This window comes from Emys orbicularis, chromosome 10, assembly GCF_028017835.1.
Source record: "Emys orbicularis isolate rEmyOrb1 chromosome 10, rEmyOrb1.hap1, whole genome shotgun sequence".
NCBI lineage: Eukaryota > Metazoa > Chordata > Testudines > Emydidae > Emys > Emys orbicularis.
Genome location: NC_088692.1, coordinates 20410589 through 20432640, shown reverse-complemented (window position 1 = coordinate 20432640; position 22052 = coordinate 20410589). Strand labels below are relative to the sequence as shown.

The 22052-nt window shown below is 42.6% G+C and overlaps 1 protein-coding gene across 3 annotated transcripts in view; it reads left to right on the top strand.

The window, feature by feature from the left end:
• The first annotated feature begins 308 nt into the window (after window positions 1-308).
• The window catches only part of GSPT1 (G1 to S phase transition 1), a 43953-nt gene continuing 22209 nt past the window's right edge, over window positions 309-22052 (top strand). The window contains exons 1-4 of one of the 3 annotated variants that reach the window (XM_065411552.1): window positions 309-689; window positions 20416-20463; window positions 20649-20690; window positions 21471-21695. In XM_065411552.1, the coding sequence (XP_065267624.1) occupies window positions 326-689; window positions 20416-20463; window positions 20649-20690; window positions 21471-21695 (679 nt within the window). In that variant the 5' untranslated portion in view covers window positions 309-325. Of the gene's footprint in view, window positions 690-20415; window positions 20464-20648; window positions 20691-21467; window positions 21696-22052 lie in introns of those variants that run through there. The other 2 variants (XM_065411550.1, XM_065411551.1) reach the window with 2 other exon arrangements.

The following is a 22052-nucleotide window of genomic DNA, read 5'->3' as shown; positions in this document are numbered from 1 at the left end:
TGTGACCCAGCAGGCCAAGAGAACTACATTTCCCGTCTCTCCCAGTGGGAAGGCAAATATGTGCGCGCAAAGCCTAATGGGAATCGTAGTCCCTACACCTCAGCACACTCATGTTATGGAATGGGAACCAGGGAAGAAATAACTACCAAGATGGCGGCGAATGAGTCTGTCGGGAGGAGGCTCGGGAACTCCGGCAGGTCACACTGCGCAGGGCGGTGGGGCACACGCGGAGTCGCTGGAGTGAGGGAGTGCTGAGTCGGTGCTGCCGCCGCCGCCTTCTCCCGTACGGCTTCGGAGCCGCAGAGGTTTGTGGGGCAGCCACAAAATGGAGGCGAACGGGAACGGCAGCGGGAGTAGCAGCGATTCGGCTCCCGACTGCTGGGACCAGGCGGACATCGAGCCGGGCAGCGGCGCCGACCCTGGGTCCGCCCCGCCGGCCGCAGAGGCCCAGGCCGAGCAGCCGGAGCTCCTCCTTGATGCGGCTTTCAGCCGCCAGCTCAACGTGAACGCCAAGCCCTTCGTGCCCAATGTCCACGCTGCCGAGTTCGTGCCGTCCTTCCTGAGAGGGGGGGCGGCGCCTGGACTACCGCCGCCCTCCCCCCCACCTGGCCTGCCGCCGCCCCCGCCCCACGGTAACCGCCGCCGGGGCCACGTTGCTGGAAAAAGGGGTGCGGGGGGGGGGTGGCCACGTGCACCGGATGGGGGGTTGCAAACGCAGCCCCGGGGGCGAAGAGGAAATGAGGGAACGCGGGGGGAGGGCCTGGTGGTGAGTAGGGCCCTGGCACATTCAGGTATGAGGGGCTGCGGCCCGGGGAATAGGGCTGGGGGCGGGGATATTGGGGGTTAGGGTTGGAGGAGGGGGTGTGGAAGCCGAAGTCTTGGGGAGTAACACCTGGCTGTGGAGCCTTGAGGAAAAGATTGATGGTGGGGCTTGTGAATAACATTGACAGGAGGGAAGGGGAGCGCTGGGAGGCATCACTGGAAGTGGGATGTGTGGGTATTGCTGGGGGCCATACTGGGTATGAGGACAACATGTGGGGCAGATGTAGGGAGCTTGTGTTGGAGAAACTTGGGGGCTAGTATTCCTGGGGCCTGTGGAAGGGAAATGGACTGTGAGGCTGCTGAGGGGAAATTTAGGAGCACGGGATTGGAGTCTGGGAGGAGAATTTGGGTTTGGAATCGGAAGGGGAGCTTTGAAAATGAACTTTGTAGAGGGAGAAGAGGATATCAGAAAGGTTGGTGGTACATGGGGAATTTGAGCATAATCTTGGTGTGTGTGGAGAGGAAGAGGGGCTGAGGATCACATTGCAAAATCTAGCTAGAAGAGCCTTAGGACAGCATAGAAATGTTTATTGTGACTCAGGATACAGCCACAGGGATGGGGGTGGAGTTATAGTGGAGCAGGGCAGAAGGGCACTTTGTGGTACAGTTTAGCTACTGGAGCAATGTGCTGAGCAGTTTTAGGAAGGAGACAATAGGGTACAATTTAGGAGTCTGAACAAGGGTGCACAGTAAAGATATCCTTATTGTTAAGAAGCAGAGATGGAGAATGGGGTAATTCAGTTTTAATTAGTACCGTGTTTCATATACTATCTATATCCCAAACCCTCTCTACATTACTTTTTTATCTTGCTTTTCATCCTGACTGGTCAAAAAGTGCCTTAGATCAATATACTTTTGAGAGATGGGAGTGGATGGGCGGGGGAGGGGAAACAGTGTAGAAAAAGGAGATAAGTCACAGATCTGGGTGGTAGTAGACATGACATGGCTGGGAGATTGGCCCTGTAGCTGCCACCAACAGTTTCAGGGAGATCATTTATGCCTTTATGAAGAGGATCACTTTAAGCATTTAATAATCTTTCCAGTGTGACACTTTTTGTGAGGTGGTTGGGGAGGAGGGCTGTCTAGCTGGCAGGGTTCTAGCTTAATATCTTGAATTTCTATATTGCTTTTAATTTCCAATGATTTCAGAGTATTTTGCAAACAGCATATGCATGGTGTTCACTTTTTACATAGGTGAAATTAAACAACAGCTACTTATTAATACCTGTTTCAAATTGAAGGAGTCTCCTTCCAAATGTCAAAAACGTGGATTCATTTTCTGACAGTTTGTCATTCATAAATTCTTATTAATAGATTACAAGGTTACTCTTGTGATTTAGGATTTGGAAACTTGTTTGAATATGACATTTAAAACCTCACTATCGATTTTTGAAAACTTCCTTTATTCATATTAACACAATGTGAGACAGCCCTCTATTTCAGATATCAGGGTTGCAGTAATTCATAGTCACCAATTTGTTATACAGTGTTTAATAAGCCATACCCAGCAGGAGATCATGAGTTATTAATTATTGCATGCTGACTTAGTATCTGAATGAATATCATAGTCCCCTTAATATTTAACTTCCATATGATGATGATTGAAATCAGTAACCAAACTTTCACTTATTGGCTTGTAGAAAAGTGTATAAAATATTCAATATTAAAAAGTAATATTCTTCTGTTAAACAATTAAGTATAGAGCTCTATGTTCTTTAAGTCTGACTTAGTTTTATACTGCATACTTTCTGATATTGTAAATTTCAGGCTATGTATTATGTGGGCAGCTGACAATAGGCATGACCTTGTGCAATACCATTTAAAATATTATTTGGATAAGGTTTGGACAGACTCCTTGATTCCTATTCAAAGAATCCATGCACTTTCATGTTCATAGGTAAATGTAAATTGTAAAGGTGCTGCAAATAGTTGAGGTTGTATCAGAATTTGTATTATGAACCCTTGAAAAATATTTGAAGTTCACTCCAATATGAAACTTGGAATTAAAATTTAAAAATAATTCAACAAGTATTTTTACAGCTTGTACATAATCCATCAGAATCTTTTAAATTTAAACATAATGAAAAAGTTTACTTTTAGATCCCCTCTGCTTCTGTAACTCACATCATCTTCTCCTAAAGGAGAACCATCAGAGTTGTGTTCTGTACTATGAACAAGGACTCCTGGTGGTGTTTGAAATATTGTTATCAATATTTGAATAATGGCATGTGCAGTAACTTTTTTCCCCAGTTCTTTTTATGAGGCTGGCAGTTCCTTGGTAGGATTTTTTTTTTTTTTTTTGTAGGCTGGATAATACTTTCCCTCATTTCCTATACTGTATGTTGCCCCTTTTCTGCATTCTCACCACTCTTGAGGCCTGGGGACTCAGCTTCCATATTTCCACATAGAGACTAGCGGAGATTTAACTGAGAGCCAATCAATATGGCTTCCTAGGTGTGGTCAACACTTAAAATTTAGATTGACCTAGCTATGTTGCTCAGGGGTGTGAAAAATTTACACCACTCAGAGCTGTAGTTAAGTCGACCTACCCCCCAGTGTGGATAAGGCTAGGTTGGGGAAGTGGATTGCCTACATTGATGGAAAAACCCCTTCTGACCATGTAGGAATTATCTGTACTATGGTGCTAAAGCGACACAGCTGCAACTGTGCAGCCATAGAGCCATAGTATAGACATGGCCTTAGTCTTGCGGAGTGGACAGTCTTCACTCCTTTCTTTCCAGCTGCTGAACACACTGCCTATGTAGCAATACCATCTTTGGCTGATTTGGAATTTCTGGCTTGTATAATAGTCATACCTTCTAGATGTTTCAAAGGTTTAGATTGGTACATTACTAAATATTTACTTGGGTTTTCATAATATTAAACTGTTGTCTATTAAAAGCACTTTTGTCTATCTTGGAGCAACCTTCTTCCACTATGAGGCTTTTGCAGTTCCAAACAATATCTTCTTATCTCGTTCCTTGACCAGGCCATCATTGCTGTGACCCTTTGAGGCTGGGAGTACCTAGTCACGTTAAGTAATTGATGACCAAGATATTGGTGGAACCAAGATGGTTCTTTTGTGTGGTTCTATTTTACCCCATTAAGTTGCCTCCTCCTACTTACATGAACATCCGTGACACTTCTGGCCAGGAGGTGGAGTTTGCCCTGGAAATCGGTCAGTATAGCTCATGATTAGCAAATGGTGCTGAATAGGTTGTTTGAGCAACACTGTCTGACTTTTCCCATTTCCTCAGGCACTTAAGTGTTCTGCAGCAGTCAGCCCCTGCCAGCTTGTGGAACAATTTGATTCACATTTGTTATATGTATTATTATTTATTATTTGCATTTCAGTAAAACGTTAAAGCCCTAGTGGTGGGCCAGGACCCCATTGTGCTGGGCACAGAATAAAAAGATGATCCCTGCTGCACAGAGTTTACAATCTAAGTGTGATGATCTGGAGGAGTATTAATGGTTATTGTGTGCCAGGCTTCTTTTAGAGAGAAAATTAAAGGGTTAGATGTCAATTAAAATGAGTTAAGTGGCCTAAAATTTTAGGTTCTTGTAACACTCCTTCATAAAACCACAACATATTCAGTCTCTTCAGGAAGAGAGTCCGACTCAAAAGGATGGTGCAGGTCAGGAACAAGGTACATTAGCAGAACTGAAATGAGAAAATTGCACCAGTATTGGTTCCTTTCATAAATACTAAATTTACTTCTTATATTTTTAAAATGTATTTAATAGACTAGAATGGTAGTTTTTGATTAAATAGCCATTTGAGTGTTTAATCCTCTTTCACAGAAGATATTTAGGAAAGCCAATTCTAAAAATTGTCTTTTTTTTTTTTAAATCTGGGAAAAACTCAGGTTTTAGTTTCCGAGTGGTAACCGTGTTAGTCTGTATCAGCAAAAACAACGAGGGGTACTTGTGGCACCTCTGGTTTTAGTGCCATACTTGCACTGTTATGCCTTTATTTTATACATGGTTTTCTGCCATTTGCAATGGAGTCCACTAAGGAGAGTGTCTCCCTATAATTTTTATTTCCTCACTTTCCTTTGTTACTTTTAATGTGACTAGAATTTTTGTTCAGCTTAATATGGCTGTCATAAATACAATAATATGCCTGACTTTGGAAGCAAAATCACCATCAGATTATACATAAAATGGCATTTTACTTAGTTTCTTTGGCCAAACTGTCATTTTTCTCCTTTAAGAATTATTCCAAATGCAATATCTAGCTTTTCAAGAAGTCTTGGTTTTATCAGGTTCAACTAATAGTTTGACTAAGGTACAAGAAGGTTGACTTATCCAAAGTCATACTTCGTGATGCTCCACCTGGAATTTTAACTGAGAATCTTTCTCCGTTTTCATCTGTAATTGAATGCCATCCTACACTATCTTCCACTAAATGTTTAAGTATATTATAGACAAGCTATGCTTTAGAGAACTTATTTTATGCAGCCATCTCTAAAGTATTAAGCTGAACTAAATTAATTGGAGCTGAAAGTAAATCTTAGAATTACAGTTCGTGTATGGGCCTCAGAACATTTCTGTCCACCGTAATCACTATTTCTAATCTCACCATTCTATAGTATATATTTAATTCTCATCACACTTTATTGCTTTTCCTAAATACATATAAAAGAGATGTTCTGAGCTCATGCGTTGTTCCTTATTTTGTATCTCTAGAGGATTTGAGATGTTTATGCTTTAAGTAGTGAGGAAGCAGTTAAAAGAAAATGCTTTATCTAGGACAGTGGTTTTCAACCTGGGTCCGCAGACTATGTCTAAGATTTCCAAAGGGGTCCGTACCGCCATTTGAAATTTTTCAGGGGTCCGCAAACTAAAAAAGGTTGAAAACCACTGATCTAGGATGAGTTCCTTAAGGTTACAACTCTTGTTTGGCAATCTTATCAGACAAATGGGTATGGAAACAAAAGTCATGTATTTTGAAACTAAAGAACAGAAGTGAGTTAAGACTCTTGAGTAATTTTTATTATAGTACTCTATAAAATCTAGTCAGTGTAGTCATGATGTTTTCTATTGTGCGTATTGTATTTTGTGACTCACTTTAAAATGGCTTTTAAAGATTGCTGTGGTTGTGGTATGTAAAATTTTGAAGAATTTTACATACAGAGGTGATGAGAACAAAAACTGAAGGCAAAAGTTGTAGAGCAAGTCAAGATGTTGAGTTACCTTTAATGGCACTAACATTTCTTTCAATGTCTTTTGTTTGCTTCTAGCAAATTTCTGAATGTGTTTAGCAAGGACTCAACAAATAGGTTAAACAGAACTGTTTTGCAGACAACAGTCTAAAACGGTCAAAGGTCCAACACCTTTTAGGTGGCTTGGTTCTCTACATACACTTCAACACTCTTTGGAGATGGTTATCTAGGAGCAGCTGGAGACCTTCAGTTTCAAACACTGTTAATAAACTATCTTCTCTCAATCAAGGGAACTTCCATCTTTCTGGTTTCCCTAACCTGTCAACACTAATTGTCTTGTGAGGGTTGACCTCCCTCAGCCAGCTAGCTCTTAGGTCATAATGTCCCACTCTCAACCAGACACTAAGGGCTTGTCTACACTGGCAATTTACAGCGCTGCAACTTTCTGGCTCACGGGTGTGAAAAAACACCCTGCTGAGCGCAGCAAGTTTCAGCACTGTAAAGCGCCAGTGTAGACAGTGCACAGTGCTGGGAACTACTCCCCTTGTGGAGGTGGCTTTTCTCCCAGCGCTGCGCCACGACCACACAAGGCACGTTAACGTGCTGCCGCGGCAGCGCTTTAGCGTTCCCAGTGTAGACTAACCGAGAGTAACATATTTTGTTTTCTGTCAAAGCCCACCATTTTGGAAATAAGGTGGTAAATTATCTGTTGCATCACTTTCTCAAAAATAGTTTAGTCTGCCACATGTCTTTTTTTTCCAGCTTTGTATAACTTATGTGAACATTAGGCCATCTGCTCTTTAAGCATCTTTCCAAAATAATATGCATAGTCACCACCAGTCTTTGTTCAGCTTAGCTCCCACTCTGCACCTTTGCCGATTAACACCTCTGCATTTTAGACAAATTATGAGTTTGCCCTAGACCAACAGCTCAGTACTCGGATAAAAATTATATAATTGCTCAGAAGTTTATATACAGTTCATTAATGTGTACATTTAAAATATCCACATATTAGCTGTCTTTTACAGACAGAATTGATTCCACAAATTTTAATGTACTTCATGTACATGTTTTCAACATCTGTGAGATCTTATTGATTGGTCACATGGAGGCAAATCTGTTTCATATTACATGTGAACAGTTCATCTCTTTGAGTGGAGTATAAAAATGTTAAATTAGCATGAAATGGAATCTTGAATTAGGTGATAACTTGACTTCATCTAGATAGCAGTAAAAAGTTTGGTACTTAATGGGACTCTGTCAACTTGAAGTCTAGTTTTACAAAACAAAGTCAGAAATGGTTTTGGGTACTTCCTGAATCCCCCTTGCACATTTGGGGTTTTACATTTTCATTTTCATTTTCCTAGTTTAAAAAAAAAATTTTTTTCTCCCCAGCTTGTTGTGTTTAAATATCAATACAAACAAAAGAAGAAGCTTGCAGGGTGAAATAATGAAACTCACTGTAAACAAAGTTTTGCCAAATACAAGAAGTTAAGACGAAGATTTTTTTTTTCTCTAATCTAATTTTATGGTAATGTTGCCTATTACTTATAACAATATTTGGTTAAAAGAGTGAGTTTAACTTGTCTGCAATAACCTTTTGCTGCTTTATAGATGTGTTCTGGCAAGAAGTTTTTAAGTAGGCCTTTATGCCTACATCAAAATGCAGTTGCTCAAGTTTTAGTAATTCTTAGAATATATGTTGAAGTTAGACAGTGTCTCCATACTCTGGGTACCCCAGTTAGCTGTGTAAAGCAAGGTATTAAGTACAGTTAATGCAGTACACCTCTACCCCGATATAACGTGACCCTATATAACACGAATTCGGATATAACGCGGTAAAGCCGTGCTCGGGGCGGGGGGGGGAGGAAGGGCTGTGCACTCCGGCGGATCAAAGCAAGTTCATATAACGCGGTTTCACCTATAATGCGGTAAGATTTTTTTGGCTCCCGAGGACAGGGTTATATTGGGGTAGAGGTGTATTGGCAAATAAATGTAGAGTATGTTATATTCTTTGTAATAGCTTGGACATTAGAACTAACTTTGAGTTAGTGTTAAGATACTGAGTTTGATTCTATCTTAAGTGCCATGGAATGTTAAATCTGTCTCATAATCCATCAGGGATATATGATGTTTTATTTGAAGGTTGGAATTGGAACCCGTAACTGTCTTAATACTGAGCTTGATTCCTTGATCTTCTGTTTCAAAGGCAAGAGTGCTACCAATTGAGCCTTGATTTTTAATCTTACGGGAAGTGATCTCTGAGGGCGGTGGGGTGTATGGTTTATTCTTTGAGAATCGACAGGCTTTCATAAGGCCTAGTTGTGTGCCAACATGTAGATTTTAGTGAAACAGGTAAGATACTTCACTACAAGAAATGGGGGTCTTGACACATACCAGTTAATGCTAACTAGTTAACTAACATGAGGTAAAATCCTAGTGAGGACAAGGCAGTTTGTAGTTTTCCCACATGTTGGCGGGTACAAGTTAATGGGGGAATGGGGGAGCCTATGGTTTTACCTCAACCTGCCAACTCACATTAAAACTACAACTGCTTGATTTTCATTGGGATTTTACCTCATGTTTGTTACCACATGTAAAGAACATATTTCTTTTCCTAGGGAAGACAAGGCCTCAGGTTTTGAGGTAGAGAGCAAGACTTTCAATAAATCATTTAGGGCCCAAGTGTAAGTGATATTTTTACAAACAGCTTTATTCACCTGAAGTGAATTTCAGAAACTCTCTCGGAAAATGTTTTTCTTTCTCTATAATTTTAAATATTGTTCATGTGAAATATTTTGAACAGCTCTTGTGCTTACTGTCCTTAACTAGATCATACTGCTTATATTAACTGAGTCTCACAATTTTTACTGTTGGCTGTGATTCTCCTGCTTTTATATTTTTAAGTCAGATCTTTAATCTCTTTTTTGGTTTGATTTCCTTTTTCTCCACTTCCTTTTTAGAGAAAGGATAAACATCAGTAATAATTGTATGAGAACTGCTGAGACCATATGGTTATTGTGTAAATATGGTACTCAAATCAGATATTCAAATCACAAGCATGGAGCAATGATGGAGTCCTAAGGTTACTCAGTTTATAGTCAGTATGGGCATCTTGCATTTCTTCATCCCCCAGTATTCCAGGAATTGCTGTGAAGAAATTTATGGTGTTTGTGCTGCTGCTGGAGCAGCAGAGGGAAAGTGACCAAGAACAGGTCAGATTTTCTCCCATCAGTTATGTTTTGTGCAAAGGCTGCACAGATGTAGGATGAGAATCTACAGAGGCCATAAAAGGAGGGTGCGGGGGGATAAGAAATGAGTATGACTCAGGCAAATAGAGAGGAGACAGACAAAAGTATGATAGTTATACCAGTAGTCTAGTGACATCATCTTTAGGACCAAAATCAGTCTCTTGCTCCCTGGTGCAGACGGAAATAGGAGTACTGTGGAATTGGGCTCTCATTTATTGGATGAAGTTAAAAATTCATTGATCCCTTCCCCCATCTATTGAAGAGGCAGTTTGGGGCTATTTATTGAACCACATCAAGCCCTTCTGAGCCAAAGGAAGGGTTGCTATCATCCAGGGTATTTAAAGTGGCAGATGGAAATAAAATGAAGGGAAAGGATAGGAATTCCAGAACCACCTCATAAAAGAAAGGAGAAGTTCAAAAGAGGTGGAGCATGAAACATAGTCAAGAACAAAATTGACTTTGTAGCTTAAATAATTAGAAGATTAACAGTCACTGAGCAGTTTTTAGCTAGATTTATTTCTTGTATCCCAGTTTACACTGACTCTGCTAGCAGCCACAGGACCCTCTGTTGCTTTTTACAGATTCAGACTAACACGGCTACCCCTCTGATACTCTGCTAGCAGTTGTATTCCTATATTTTAGCCACTCTTTCTTTTTTTTTTTTTTTTTTTTTTTTCTTCCCAGTCTCCACAAGCTCTCTCTTCTGGACAAAGAAATTTAACTTCCTTTTAATTTAAATATCAATCCAAAGCAGCTTTCTGCTGTTTCTATACAGCAGTAAACTGTACAGTGAAACTTACCTTGCTAGTACTGTAAACTGCTAATGCTATCAACTTGCTGACTTACGCTCATCGTTCTCAACAAAAACAAAATAATAAGTTAGTACTTCAGAAAGTGGAGCATAACTTGTTTTTAGAGCCCTACCTCTCTTCTCCCTTCAGTATTCCAAGGTCTTGGGGCTATTGTACAACAGAAATATATAGAAGGACAAAATACAATATAAATAATAAGCAACAGATCTATGTCAGCTATGGTAGAATAATGTGGATTATATAGGCCATATGGTGCATTCTTGCAAAGTTATTTGGGACACTAGAATAGCGCTTTAAAACATTAGGATGCATGATCCATTTTGTTGTAATGCAGTTTTATACAGGCTCATTCTGAGTACACTTACGCTTTGCCAGAGTCAGAGCTCACTCTAGAAACTGAGCTCTTACCTAATGCAAACAGTATACTGCATTACACTATATCTTTTCTGATTTTCCACCCTTAACGATCCTGTGTCCGTTGTTGGAAAGATCAAGTGGCGATAAAGCTGAACAATGTTCCAGATCTCTAACATCTAGGAAGACTGTACGGTCTGTTTAGCTATTGCTGCCACGTTCCACAGTCACTGTATTACCACTATGTTTAATGCCTACTGTAATGTGCTTTGAGAATGGGTGGAATGTGAAAGATGATACATAATACCAAATTCTGTTATGTTAAACTATGTGTAACTGCAAAATTTTGCAGTGTTTTATGTGATCTTCTGTAACGCTTGGTGTGAATTAAGATTGACATTCTGATAAAATTGGATTTCCTGGTAAGCTGATGACACCTTGATTGTAAAGACTCTTACCAGAATGACTTACACAGATAACAAAGAGCTAGATTTTCAAGCAGAATTTAGAAGTGTGGATAAAAATTTCATATTGTTCACTTAGGTATGCTGTGTATGATAGCAGATGCTACACATGATCTACTAAAGACTGCTTTAGTAAACTGTTGTAAAAAAAGTAAACCCTTAATAATATGTTGTCTAGACACTTCATGTGGCTTGTGGAAAACTTAAGGAAGTATGAGAAACCTTAGGTATTTGCTACAGTATTGTCGGAGAAAACAGAAGAACACAAGATACAGGAAATATCATTTAGGACGTTCCCCATTACCTCCTTTGCTTCACTTTACCTTCAGAAGTGCTGTGTTGTTGTGACCTTCTCTCCAGCTGATGAAATCTGGACTTGGTTACCTCAGCTGAATTAATCTGCCATGAACATATCTCCAAGTGGGTCAGTAGAGGCTTTCAACTTTTTTCATACCCTAAACCCACATTGAGCCATCCAGACAGTCTGCCTCAGCTAGGCCTAGGAATTGTTTGGAGCCCATCAGAGGAGATGCCATTTTCCAGGGTGTTTTTGTAAAGCGTAACATTGACTTAGGCCTGGTCTACACTATGAGTTTAGGTCGACTTTAGCCACGTTAAATCGAATTAAGCCTGGACACGTTCACACGACGAAGCCCTTTCTTTCGACTTAAAGGGCCCTTTAAACCGGTTTCTTTACTCCACCTCCGACGAGGGGATTAGCGATAAAATCGGCCTTAGGGGGTCGGAATTGGGTTAGTGTGGACGGAATTCGACGTTATTGGCCTCCGGGAGCTATCCCACAGTGCTTCATTGTGACCGCTCTGGACAGCACTCTCAACTCAGATGCACTGGCCAGGTAGACAGGAAAAGCCCCGCGAATGTTTGAATTTCATTTCCTGTTTGCTGAGCGTGGAGAGCACAGGTGACCACGCAGAGCTCATCAGCACAGGTAACCGTGATGGAGTCCCAGGATCGCAAAAGAGCTCCAGCATGGACAGAACGGGAGGTACGGGATCTGCTCGCCATATGGGGAGATGAATCAGTGCTGGCCGAACTCCGAAGCAGTAAACGAAATGGGAAAATATTAGAAAAGGTCTCCAAGGCCATGAAGGACAGAGGCCATAACAGGGACGCACAGCAGTGCCGCGTGAAAATTAAGGAGCTAAGGCAAGCCTACCACAAATCCAGAGAAGCAAACGGAAGGTCCGGGGCTGAGCCGCAAACATGCCGCTTCTACGCGGAGCTGCATGCCATTCTAGGGGGTGCAGCCACCACTACCCCAACCTTGTGCTATGAGTCCCTCACTGGAGAAACACACAGGGAAGCGGGTTCGGGGTCTGAAGAAGATGAGGATGAAGATAATGTAAATAGCTCACAGCAGCAAGGAAGCGGAGAAACCGGTTTCCCCAACAGCCAGGATAGGTTTATCACCCTGGACCTGGAACCAGTAACCCCCGAACTCACCCAAGACCCTGTGGGCACACAGGGGACCTCTGGTGAGTGTACCTTTGTAAATATTACACATGGTTTAAAAGCAAGCGTGTTTAATGATTAATTTGCCCTAGCAATCGCGGCCAGTACAGCTACTGGAAAAGTCTGTTAACGTGTATGGGGATGGAGCAGAAATCCTCCAGGGACATCTCCAGAAAGCTCTCCTTCATGTACTCCCAAAGCCTTTGCGAAAGGTTTCTGGGGAGGGCTGCCTTATCCCTTCTGCCATGGTAGGACACTTTACCACGCCAGGCCAGTAGCACGTAGTCTGGAATCATTGCATAACAAAGCATGGCAGCGTATGGTCCCGGTGTTTGCTGGCATGCAGACAACATCCATTCCTTATCACTCTTTGTTATCCTCAGGAGAGTGATATCATTCACGGTCACCTGGTTGAAATGGGGCAATTTTATTAAGGGGACATTCAGAGGTGCCCCTTCCTGCTCTGCTGAACAGAAATATTCCCCGCTGTTAGCCACGCGGTGGGGGGGAGGGGTGAAGTGATCATCCCAGAGAATTGGGTGTGGGGGGGAGGGGAATTAGTTGGGTTTGTGCTGCACGTTAACCCTGAAACCGCAGCCCCTCCTTTTACATTGCAAACCCATTTTAAATGGCCAACCCAACGGGTGCTAGGTATGGTTAATGAGAGCAGTACTGTTTGAAACCATCCCCATATGTTAAGAAGGTTAAAAAAGCCAAAAGACTGTGTCTTACCATGGCTGCCTGCAAGCTGAAATCTGTGGCCTGGCACTGCGTGAGTGATCTCTCACACCAAACCGGCAGGCCCTCAATATAAGAGGAAAAATGCGACCTTGTAACGAAAGCACATGTGCTGTGTGATGTGAACAGCAAAATTTAACGTGAAAGAGTGTACCCATTGTTCTCTAAAATGTGTCTTTTTTAACCACCTCTCCCTTCTCCTCCACCAGCTGCAAATCTTTCTCCTTCACAGAGGCTAGTGAATATTCGAAAGCGGAAGCGAAGGACGCATGATGAAATGTTTACAGAACTACAGACTGCCTCCCACGCTGACAGAGCACAGCAGAATGCGTGGAGGCAGTCAATGACTGATTATAGAAAAGCCCAATATGAGCGAGAGGAGAGGTGGCGTACTGAATCGCGGGCTGAAGATGAGAGGTGGCGTCAGCTTGCACACAGAAGGCAAGAGTCAATGCTCCGGCTGCTGGAGCATCAAACTGATATGCTCCAGCGTATGGTTGAGCTGCAGGAAAGGCAGCAGGAGCAGAGACCGCCGCTACAGCCCCTGTGTAACCAACAGCCCTCCTCCCCAAGTCCCATTGCCTCCTCACCCAGACGCCCAAGATCACGGTGGGGGGGCCTCCGGCCACCCAGTCACTCCACCCCAGATGATTTCCCGAGCAATAAGTGTTAAAGTTTTAAACTGCAGTGTGTCCTTTTCCTTCCCTCCTCCCCCACCCATCCCGGGCTACCTTTGCAATTATCCCCCTAGTTGTGTGATGAATTAATAAAGAATGCATGAATGTGAAGTAACAATGACTTTATTGCCTCTGCAAGTGGTGCTCGAAGGGGGGAGGGTGGGGTGGTTGGTTTACAGGGAAGTAGAGTTAACCGGGTGGGGGGGGAGGGGCAGAGGGTTCATCAAGGAGAAACAAACAGAAGTTTCACACCGTAGCCTGGCCAGTCACAAAACTCGTTTTCAAAGCTTCTCTGATGCGCACCGCGCCCTGCTGTGCTCCTCTAACCGCCCTGGTGTCTGGCTGCGCGTAATCAGCGGCCAGGCGATTTGCCTCAACCTCCAACCCCGCCATAAATGTCTCCCCCTTACTCTCACAGATATTGTGGAGCGCACAGCAAGCAGCAATAACAATGGGGATATTCTTTTCGCTAAGGTCTGAGCGAGTCAGTAAGCTGCACCAGCGCGCTTTTAAACGCCCAAATGCACATTCCACCACCATTCGGCACTTGCTCAGCCTGTAGTTGAACAGGGCCTGACTCCTGTCCAGGCTGCCTGTGTACGGCTTCATGAGCCATGGCATTAAGGGGTAGGCTGGGTCCCCAAGGATCACGATAGGCATTTCAACATCCCCAACGGTTATTTTCTGGTCCGGGAAGAAAGTCCCTTCCTCCAGCTTTCGAAACAGACCAGAGTGCCTGAAGACGCGAGCATCATGTACCCTTCCCGGCCAGCCCACATTGATGTTGGTGAAACGTCCCTTGTGATCCACCAGGGCTTGCAGCAGCATTGAGAAGTACCCCTTGCGGTTTATGTACTCGGTGGCTTGGTGCTCCGGTGCCAAGATAGGGATATGGGTTCCGTCTATCGCCCCACCAGAGTTTGGGAATCCTATTGCAGCAAAGCCATCCACTATGGCCTGCACGTTTCCCAGAGTCACTACCCTGGATATCACCAGGTCTCTCATTGCCCTGGCAACTTGGATCACAGCAGCCCCCACAGTAGATTTGCCCACTCCAAATTGATTCCCGACTGACCGGTAGCTGTCTGGCGTTGCAAGCTTCCACAGGGCTATCGCCACTCGCTTCTTAACTGTGAGGGCTGCTCTCATCCTGGTATTCTGGCGCTTCAGGGCAGGGGAAAGCAAGTCACAAAGTTCCATGAAAGTGCCCTTACGCATGCGAAAGTTTCGCAGCCACTGGGAATCGTCCCACACCTGCAACACGATGCGGTCCCACCAGTCTGTGCTTGTTTCCCGGGCCCAGAATCGGCGTTCCACGGCATGAACCTGCCCCAGGAACACCATGATTTCCACATTGCTGGGGCCTGTGCCTTGTGAGAGGTCTAGGTCCATGTCAATTTCCTCATCACTCTCGTCGCCGCGCTGCAATCGCCTCCTCCTCGCCTGGTCCTGGTTTTGCTTTGGCATGTCCTGGCTCTGCATATACTCCAGGACAATGCGCGTGGTGTTCATAGTGCTCATAATTGCCGCGGTGATCTGAGCGGGCTCCATGATCCCAGTGCTAGCTATGGCGTCTGGTCTGAAAAAAGGCGCGAAACTAGTATCTGACGGACCAGGGGAAGGAGGGAGGGAGGGGCGAGTGACGACATGGCGTACAGGTACAGGGAATTAAAATCAAGAAAGGTGGCTTTGCATCAGGGAGAAACACAAACAACTGTCACACAGAATGGCCCCCCCCCAGAGATTTAACTCAAAAGCCTGGGTTTAGCAGGCCGTTGATTTGACGGAGGGAGGGGGGAAGGAAATGAATACAGAACAAATCTATTTTTTACATCTTAAGACGACGGTGCAGCATGACTGATAGCCCTCGGCATTTTCTGGGTGCTTGGCAGCAAATACTGGGCGCTTGGCAGTTAGCCTTCAGGCCTATTGCACGATCTGCTGCTCAGGGAAGACTCAGCTAACGTGCGATGAACCAACAGGGCGCGTGGCAGAAAATGGCATACTACGACTGATAACCATCATCATCAAGACAGTTCCATAGGACTGAGCATGTCTGCCCAGGTGCCCATGATTGACAGCCACTGCTGTACGACGAGGACGGTTACCAGTCGTAATAAACCATCTACTGCCAAAAGGCAAGGGGGCTGGTGCAATGCAGCCCCACGGCTGCCAGCCCCACGGCTGCCGGCACCCAGATCGCCAATGAAGGCTACCAGTCATGCTGCACCGTCTACCACCAAAAGGCAGTTAGCTGCTGCTGCTGTGTAGCAATGCAGTCCCACGGCTGCCGGCACCCAGATGACATATGGTGACGCTGAGCTGAGCGGGCTCCATGCTTGCCATGGTATGTTGTCTGCACAGGTAACCCAGGTAAAAAGGCGCGAATCTATTGTCTGCCGTTGCTCTGACATCACAAAGTCAATATGCACAAACCCAATTCTTTTTCCTTTGTAGGGTATGTCATTTTTAGCTTCCTTTATTTCTAATTATATCTTCTACCATATTACATTTTTCTGGTGTTCACGTTTTTCTTTATGTATTTGCAGATGTTTGTGTTATCCCTTTCCTGCTCTAGTGGAGCTATATATATATTAAAATCTTTCTGTTTTTTATTGCAAGACAGTTCCTCCAGTTTGTTTTCATCTCCTTAGTACTGAGGTGCCCAGAACTGATTGTCTAGGTCAGGGGTCGGCAACCTTTCAGAAGTGGTGTGCCGAGTCTTCATTTATTCACTCTAATTTAAGGTTTTGCGTGCCAGTAATACATTTTAACGTTTTTAGAAGGTCTCTTTCTATAAGTCTATAATATATAACTAAACTATTGTTGTATATAAAGTTTTTAAAAATTTTAAGAAGCTTCATTTAAAATTAAATTAAAATGCAGAGCCCCCGGATTAAATTAAAATGCCATAGGTTGCCTACCCCTGATCTAGCTGCAGTCATACTAGATTGTATATATCCACCGCCTAGCTCTGTGAAATACTGCTGTGGATGCAACTCAGAGTGGCACTAGCTCTTTTGCAGTTGCCATATTATATGGTACTTTCATATCTAATTTGACTGATACTGCTGTGGCAAAGTATGGCCTTCGTTGCCTCAGCCTTTCTCCCTCAGACAGTGGGGGCCCAGAGTGAATCAGTCTTACTCCAGAGGTTTTTAATTCTTCACTCTGATTTATTTTTTTAATATTTACAAGGTGAGCCTCAGGGTAGACACAAGTAGCTCTCTTAAGCAAAACAAAAAAAACAAACTCTCAACACACAAAAGGAGATACTTTACCCTGCCCACTTTCCGGGGTTTTACCTTATTATGCTGGTTTCTGGTTGCCAGCCCTTCCCCAAACAGCAGTTAAGTAGGCTTCATTGGGAGGAAGAGCAGCCTTCCTCCCAAGAGAAGCCTTTTCTCCCTTCTGCCACTAACTCTGCTGTAGTTTGTTTCTCATCCCTCCTCACTCTATCTCAAGGGAAGAGGGGTGTTTAAAGGTCACTGTTAGCCTTTAATTGATTCAGGTGTCTCTGAGAGGAAAGGGCCGTCATCATTTTAAGGCTGATATTACTTGCCTTCTACCACTCTTATAGCTGTCAGATCTGACTTTGTCACATTACCTTAATAGAAGTTCATAATAGCAGCAGTGCTGCTCCTACTAGGTCAACCCACATTCCCTACTTCTTTGTGTGATACTTCCCATTTCCAGTATCTCAATTCTCTGTGGAGGAGTCGCTTTCTTGTTGCTGTCCTCAAACCCATTGTGCCTATGGGTTTAGAAACCGTAGCGCAGAGCTTCAGCAAGCTTGCTTTTGATCCAGTACTATGATGAGAGAAACTGAACAGAAAATAGCTTTTCCTATCCTGCAAAAAGTTTTGAGATTTCAAACCTGTTCCTGTTCTGCATAATGATGAAAGGAGACACCTTTTGACTTTTTTGCAGGAAAAAATTAGACACCCACCCTAGAATAACAAATAGCCTGGTGGGTAGGGTGCTCATCTGTGATGTGACCGAGAAGGGACTTTGAATCTGGGTCTCCCACATTCCAAGTTAGTGCCCTAACCATTGGGATATTGGCTATTCTGGGGTATCACTCTAACAGTTTTAGTTTAGATGAATAGGTGTTTTTCTATGAAAAATGTTCTGTCAGATTCATAACCTGCTCAAATGATGTGTGCTGCTGTGCATATGGTTTATAAGAGGGGAAAAACAAACAAACCTCTTTGATCTACTTATCATAGTGTTTCTATTTCAAGGCAAGTGAAAGTACAATAAACATTGGATAGATTTTTTTCATTTGCAGACGAGACCATGTGGAAAACTTCAACCTAAAGGTGAATGTCTTGAAAAATCACAAGCATGTGTAAATGAGATTGTAATGGAAATGATTTTTCAGCCTTGACTACAGAGAATGCATTATTAAGTTGCTAGTTGAAATTTCGGAAGTGATGTAATCTAGAAAAAGGAGTTTGGAGTTGGACTTAGATTCTAGTTTCAGCTATGCCACTTAATGTTCAGTGTTAGGTGAATAAGACAATTTTTGTTTCTTGGATTCCCATCTGTAAAATGGGGGTCTTTTATAAAGAATATTCAGGTCCTCAATTCGGATGAATTGTACTATAAGGCTGAGAGTCTGTCATGGAAGTCATGGATTCCGTAACTTTCCAGGACTTCTGAAGCGGCTGGTGCGACCGGCATGGGGGCCACCTGAGCAGCTTGGGCAGCCCCTGGGCCAGCCTCAGCAACTGCTGCTGGGGCAGTCCCGGGCCACCGCACCTCTCCCACCCCAGCTCAGGGCTAAGACAGGGAGTTGGGATGCGGGAGGGAGTGAGGGCTTTGGTTGGTGCTTACTTCGGGGTGGGGAGAGCTCTCTGGAAGTGGCAACATGTTCCTAGGTGGAGGTACAGCCAGGCGGCTCTGCGTGCTGCATCCACGTTCAGGCACCGTACCTGCAGCTTCCATTGGCTGTGGTTCCTGGCCAATGGGAGCTGCGGAGCAGGCGCTCGGGGTGGGGTCAGTACGCGGAGCCCCCCCTGGCCACGCCTCCACCTAGGGGCCACAGGGACATGCTGGCTGCTTCTGGGAGCTGCGCGGAGCTGGGTAGGGAGCCTGCCAGCCTCATTAGGCCCCCCCCCCAGCACCAGCATGACCCATGTCCCCTCCCGTCCCCTTCCTGCAAGCCTTGTAGTCTAGTATTCTGCCATTTTCTCCTGCACTGCTCCAGTCTATGACAGCCTGCAATGAACACATGCCATAGAACTAGAGCAAAGTGGCTGAGGGTACAGTTTCTCTTCATTGCTCTCTGTGATGCTTTGAGAAAAATTTTCAATTTTCAGGTCTTTTGTGAATATAGTTCAAATAACTAAAGTAGTACAGGAGTCTGGGCTGTATGCTAAGTGTGGAGGGAGGAGAGCTAACAACACAGTAAAGGATATGGGACTGGTAAGGAACTAGTCAAAGGTAAAGCAACAATGTGGGTGGACATGCTGTTTTTGACATACTGTAGTTGCTCATGTCATTTCACAGAGACCCTTGAGGTCTGGTTTACCCTAGAAAAATTAAACTGATTAAATCCCCCAGAACACTTTGTACTCGCATGTAAAAATGTTCCAAAGAATCAAATGGTCTAATAACTGGTTGGAATGGACTATCTGAGCAGGTTTAATTAGTTACAACTCAGTGTGATCCAATTTAATGGTAGCATTACTGCAGACCAATTGGAATAGTACAAGGAATGTTTGGTTGAACTTGACTCCAGGTCACTAATGGCCCTGTGAAATCTTCTAGAATGTATTTCTTCTTGCAACTGTACTGAGGTTTATAGGATAGAGTGTATTGTGACTAAAATGGCTTAAGATGCCAAAGTGAATATTAAGGAAAATATCTTAAACCAGTTCAACATGTGTGGATGCAATAAATCATTATGCTTAATCTGGTCCAATTACAAATGGTTCAGTTCTTCAATATGGAAAAAACATTAGAGAGAATCTTTGATATTAGGGAGGCTCTTAAAATTTATTAGGCTTAAAAAATGAATTTACCAGTCACTTGTTTTTATTTCTTACCATGTTTGGTAATTATGGCAGGTCTTTGCTTAAACAAGGGCTCACTTGTTTCCTACCCTGTTTTAATTTCCTATTTGATCATGCAGTGAAGCTATTAGACATCCAGATACTGTGGTGATGGGCACTATAGAAATTCTATAAGATGAATAACTTTTCTATACAATAGAAAGATCTCACAAACAAAAGATTACTTCATTGCAGATAGTGAAGTTACATTTCAGTGTATTAAACTCTTAACAAAACCTGAATACCTAAAATAGCTAGAATACACAAAAAGAATGGTGAAGTAAAATGCACATGTACAACAATTGCTTCCCCTAAATTTGCTTTGGAGTCTCTTAAATGCAGGGGGGACGGGGAACTTCCCCCTCAAACTGTCATATGTAACATAGTTCTTAAAATACAATATACCAGCTTTAGTATAATTCTTTCACACTAGAAGGTTGTATTTAGTGTCCCCTTGTAGGGAGGAGGGAGTATTTTTATTAGATATGGCTTTATTTGTTGCCGTGATAAATTTGATAGAACTCTGGTCTTTATGGGATTATCTTGAAATTAATAACATCTGATTCTTGTTTTAAAAGTAACTTTTTTTTGTTTAAGGAGCATCTGCAGAGTCTTCTCAAGAGGAGCAAACAACATCTTGTGAAGGTACTGGGTTTTCATGTTTGAAAATCTTTTGTAGCGCCAATTAATGGGATTAAGAAAAATAAATATTTTTAGTAATTGCAGAAAACATCTTTATTAAAGTGTTCATGATGGTATTCCAAAATTGTTTTTGATATTGCTGGCTTCACATTAAGCAAATGTACATAATGCCTCAATTTTTTGTTTAGGTTCAAATGTTGCTGTTAGTATGGAAGTCTCAGAACCTGTTGGTAAGACATGGCCATTAACAGTTTCTAATATCACTTGGGTTGATTTATTGTTAGATAAAATGAAGGCTGCCTTAGTTGGGCCTTTGCAGTTTGGTTGGTACAAAACTCTCAGTATCACTGCTGTGTGCCTGAATCAGAAAAGAGACTGCAGTAAATTTTGTGATGGCAGACGTAATGGGATTATTTGAACACTGAAGAAGAATATTCTGTATTTTCTACACTTCTTTTCTTCAATACATTCATTATTTCAAATTGTAAAATAGTCTCAATATTTCATGCTATGGCATGCTCCCTATTGAGTAAGTGAAACAAGTCATAACGTGTTGAATGTAAAGATGCCATATTTTTCCTGATTTTTGTATGCAACTTTCCCTTTTCCTGCTAAAATTGTGGTAGTCTTCAGTGTAGTTTTCAGTACAAATATTAGTCTGTAGTTGACCATTATGCTATTCTAAGTCTGTGTTTGGGTTTTCTTTTTCCCCATAAAAATGCTGCTTTGTTAAAATTGAAGTCTCTTAAATCCCTGAGAGTCATAATTTTCTGATGTCAGCAACCAAGCTTGCTTGAAAGCTAGCGGTAATATCCATTTCAAACGAAGCAGAGAGTACCTGCTTTGCATACCAGGACATCCACAAACAGAATATCTGAAAAGCAGAAAAGTTGCATCTTGATTTAAAAATATATATATATTAATTAGTTATTGCTGGAGTAAAAATATTGACTAGCTTTTCTGAGTTACATTCTTAATTTATTTGAATGTACTTCGTTTCACTCTAGTAGAAAATGGAGAGACAGAAATGTCCCCTGAAGAATCATGGGATCACAAAGAAGAAACATGTGAAGCAGAGCTAGGAGGTGGCCCATCAGGAGATGCAGGGCATACTGAGGAGAGTGTCCAGGAAATGATGGAGGAAGAGGAGGAAATACCAAAACCTAAATCTGTAGTAGCACCACCAGGTGCTCCTAAAAAAGAACATGTAAATGTAGTATTCATTGGGCATGTAGGTAAGTTACAGATAAACAACTGCAGGGCAAGGGATAGAGATTTCTGATAACGTGAATAATAAGTTCTTGTATAACTCTGTCCTTTAATGAATCCAAATTGTGACTTTCGCGCTCCCTTTCTAGGTTAACAAGATACTAGAATTGGCAGAATAATTTTTAGATAAGATTGACAAATATTAGTAATATTTCTTTGGAATCTAATAAACTAGGTTATTATGTACAATTTTGGCTCAAGATTTGAATCCGTATGGAAGAGACTTTACTTGTCTAGAATAATTAGGTTGCATGAATAACCCCATCATAGATGAATGATCATTGATAGCTCTTCCAGTATCATATTCTGATACTTCTTAATAT